The sequence below is a fragment of the Austrofundulus limnaeus genome, unplaced genomic scaffold (assembly GCF_001266775.1).
Source record: "Austrofundulus limnaeus strain Quisiro unplaced genomic scaffold, Austrofundulus_limnaeus-1.0 Scaffold1528, whole genome shotgun sequence".
In the NCBI taxonomy this organism is placed as follows: Eukaryota; Metazoa; Chordata; class Actinopteri; order Cyprinodontiformes; family Rivulidae; genus Austrofundulus; species Austrofundulus limnaeus.
This window is the reverse complement of record NW_013953930.1, coordinates 23,522-26,563: the sequence shown is the minus strand read 5'-3', so window position 1 is coordinate 26,563 and position 3,042 is coordinate 23,522. Positions and strand designations below refer to the sequence as shown.

At 35.0% G+C, this 3,042-nt stretch overlaps 1 protein-coding gene across 3 annotated transcripts in view; it reads left to right on the top strand.

Moving 5' to 3' along the window:
* The window catches only part of kcnn1a (potassium intermediate/small conductance calcium-activated channel, subfamily N, member 1a), a 45,746-nt gene that overhangs the window by 19,346 nt on the left and 23,358 nt on the right, over window positions 1-3,042 (top strand). For all 3 annotated transcript variants that reach the window (XM_014032749.1, XM_014032748.1, XM_014032747.1), the window contains one exon: window positions 2,322-2,463. In XM_014032749.1, the coding sequence (XP_013888203.1) occupies window positions 2,322-2,463 (142 nt within the window). The remainder of the gene's footprint in view (window positions 1-2,321; window positions 2,464-3,042) is intronic.

Below are 3,042 nucleotides of genomic sequence, written 5' to 3'. Positions count from 1 at the left end.
GCAGGTTCGACTCAACAGTGAACTTTTGACACAAAAGAAATAGGAAAGTCATCTTCAACTGACTTTTTATTATTTTGTTTAACTTTGTTTGATTATTTTATTCCCTATAAAGTTCTTTATTTTGTTTTGTTTGTTTCTTTTTTAAATGTATTTTCCTGGTTTTTGAGTTGACACATGAAGCATGGCTGTCAGTTTTCAGTTAAAGTGATGATTTATATTCTCAAGCCTTTTCTTGGAGCAGCGTTAACTCTTTAACTTACAGGAAAYTGGGATTAACAACTATTAGTTTAATTTAATTAAGCAGTTTAGCCATTTTGAATGCACTGATACCCATTCGTTTAGATCTGCGATACTCTGCAGTCTGTRGGAACAAGCTCCATTTTTCTGTCATACAAAAACTGTTTTTATTTTTTATCTCAGTGTTATTGAGTAAAATATGTAGGGATGAATTACATTCTCTACATTCAACTCATTAAATAGTTATTTACCTAAAAGACAATTTCATCTYTTTCTTTTTGGTAGTTTTCTTTTTGAAATCCCTCAGTATATTGTACTAATAAAAAGTACGATTGCTTTTTTCAACCTTAAGGCCAACGTGTTCTCACTTGTCTTATGTGGATGCTTGGTCAGGATCCCTTGGTGTCACTTATTAATGCAGAGGGTACCCCCTCACACCCCCTCACACCCCTCACATCAGTGCTTTGACGTGCAAGGTGCTCTGTTTAGCTGCTGTGGAGCTCCCTAAATATGAGACAACAWGAGAAAACAAAAAAATAAATAAATGTAGCCCAGAATCTGTGCACAGCTGGTCCATTTGTAGCACATGTTTTTAAAAACTGTCTTCATTTTACAGCTCTGGTCAGCGTGAAATTATAATAATTTCCTCCTGAAGTGAGGGGGTACTTTWTTGTGATATTATGTGTTGTTTTATATACAGCAGGTAAAATAAGTATTSAACACGTCACCATTTTTCTCAGTAAATATATYACTAGAGGTACTAATGACRTGACATATTTTAGCACCATGTGGCCTGTATTTGTGTGACACTGATGGTTTTGTGTATACTCTGATAAAATCCTGCAGGCACCCCTGTACAGACAACATTAAAGCAGCCATGAGAAGTCATCTGAGGCAAAACTGCAAAACCTCATGACCAGTGGTTTCACTAGGCCTATTTTAGGGGGCTGGAGCCCCCCCTAAATTATTTTGGTGTAAAAAAAATATTTTTTTACAAAAATTCCATGAATTCAATACRATGATATTTTGGGGTATTTTTGAATTGTTGTTAAATATTATTTGGCCTTGTATGATTTAAAACTAACTTTGGAAAAAAATCTGAAAGTGTAGGTACAGTACTGTACATTGTTCTCTAAATAAATTTTACTGAAATTATACATTGCACTGTATGTATGTCTACACACACACACACACACACACACACACACACACACACACACTATGAATTTAATATACAAAAATTCTGTGCGACTCCTGGGGGCTAAGCCCCCCTTGTCCTTAAAACCTAGTGACACCCCTGCTCATGACAACAGCCACATTGTATTGAATGTTTAGTCATTATAATTTAAAAAGATAAACAGATAAAATTGATCATGACGACATTTTTTAGATCCTGTCAGTCACAAATGACAGACAAAAAAAGTCTAGCACAACCTCTGAACGTGGGCTACACATGGTTCAGCTGCGCACGAATTGTAGGCTACATTTTATTTTTTGCTTTTCAGAATGTGAGAATGGGCTCCTCCGTTGTGTTCTCATGTCATCGATGTTTAGGGAGTTCTACAGCAGTCAATGAGAGCACACTGCACGTTAAAAACTGATGCAGGGGGTACCCTGTGTGTTRATAAGTGATGCCGAGGCAGCCTGACCGAGCATCCACACATGACAATCAGGGAGTGAGAACGTGTTTCCACCCTAGAAAAAGAGATCTTGTCATCTCAATAAAACTTATCTGATTGGTTATAAAATTCTGTCTTCATGTCTGTTTTTTTCAGTCCAGAAACCCACATTTCTCTTAAGATCCTGAAAAAATTACAAAAAAAGATGTTTCTTTTAAAAATGTACAAGTTCTGTATGATTTTCACATTTCAAACAAAATTTGTTAATTTTTTAGCAACGTTGCCAAGCTTTTATAAATCAGGTTTAATCTAATGTGTTATAATATCTACTTCTGTTAATCCAACCCTGTGCACCCATAAGCCCTGTAGTTCACACAGCACCATATTCAGCATGTTCACAATCAAAACACTGTGCAAACCTACTCTGAGTTTGTCTCTCATCTTTGTGTTTCCTTATTATTTCAGGTATCATGACAAACAGGAAGTAACCAGTAACTTCCTGGGAGCCATGTGGCTCATTTCCATTACCTTCCTCTCTATTGGCTACGGTGACATGGTACCACACACGTACTGTGGGAAAGGCGTGTGTCTACTCACAGGGATCATGGTAGGTTACATTTGGTTTTACTCTGACAAATGTATCATTGCAAATCAACTCAACCTGATATGTAATCTAAATATGTCATTAACTCAATAATCAACAGAAGAAGTGTATCTAAACATTCAGTTTTAGTTCAGTCTACTGAAATACCTTTGCAGAATTTATACATTTGTTATTTTCCTTTTAAAAGACCTGAGTAGTTTATATTATCAAAAATATTAAATAATGAAATCAACATTAAATCAAATATTAAATAACCTACCAAAATCTACTTTTTTCCATTTACTTGTTGTCATGCTGTTAATCATTTGAATGGATTTTCTAAATTATGTCAACTAAAAAGTGATGGGGACAAACATCAAGCATTTTTGTGAATGCAGCTTTTGACAGATGATCAGTGCCCTGATAGCAAAATATGAGTGAATCAACGTTGAAATATAGTTAGGCATGATATTGAATCCATGTTGACATTATACAAAAAGTGGTCATTGACTTACCGTATTTATTCAAGTATAATACGTAAAATTGAATTCATAAAATCATCCATAAAGTTGGGGGGGTAGTATTATACTCGGATAAATATTT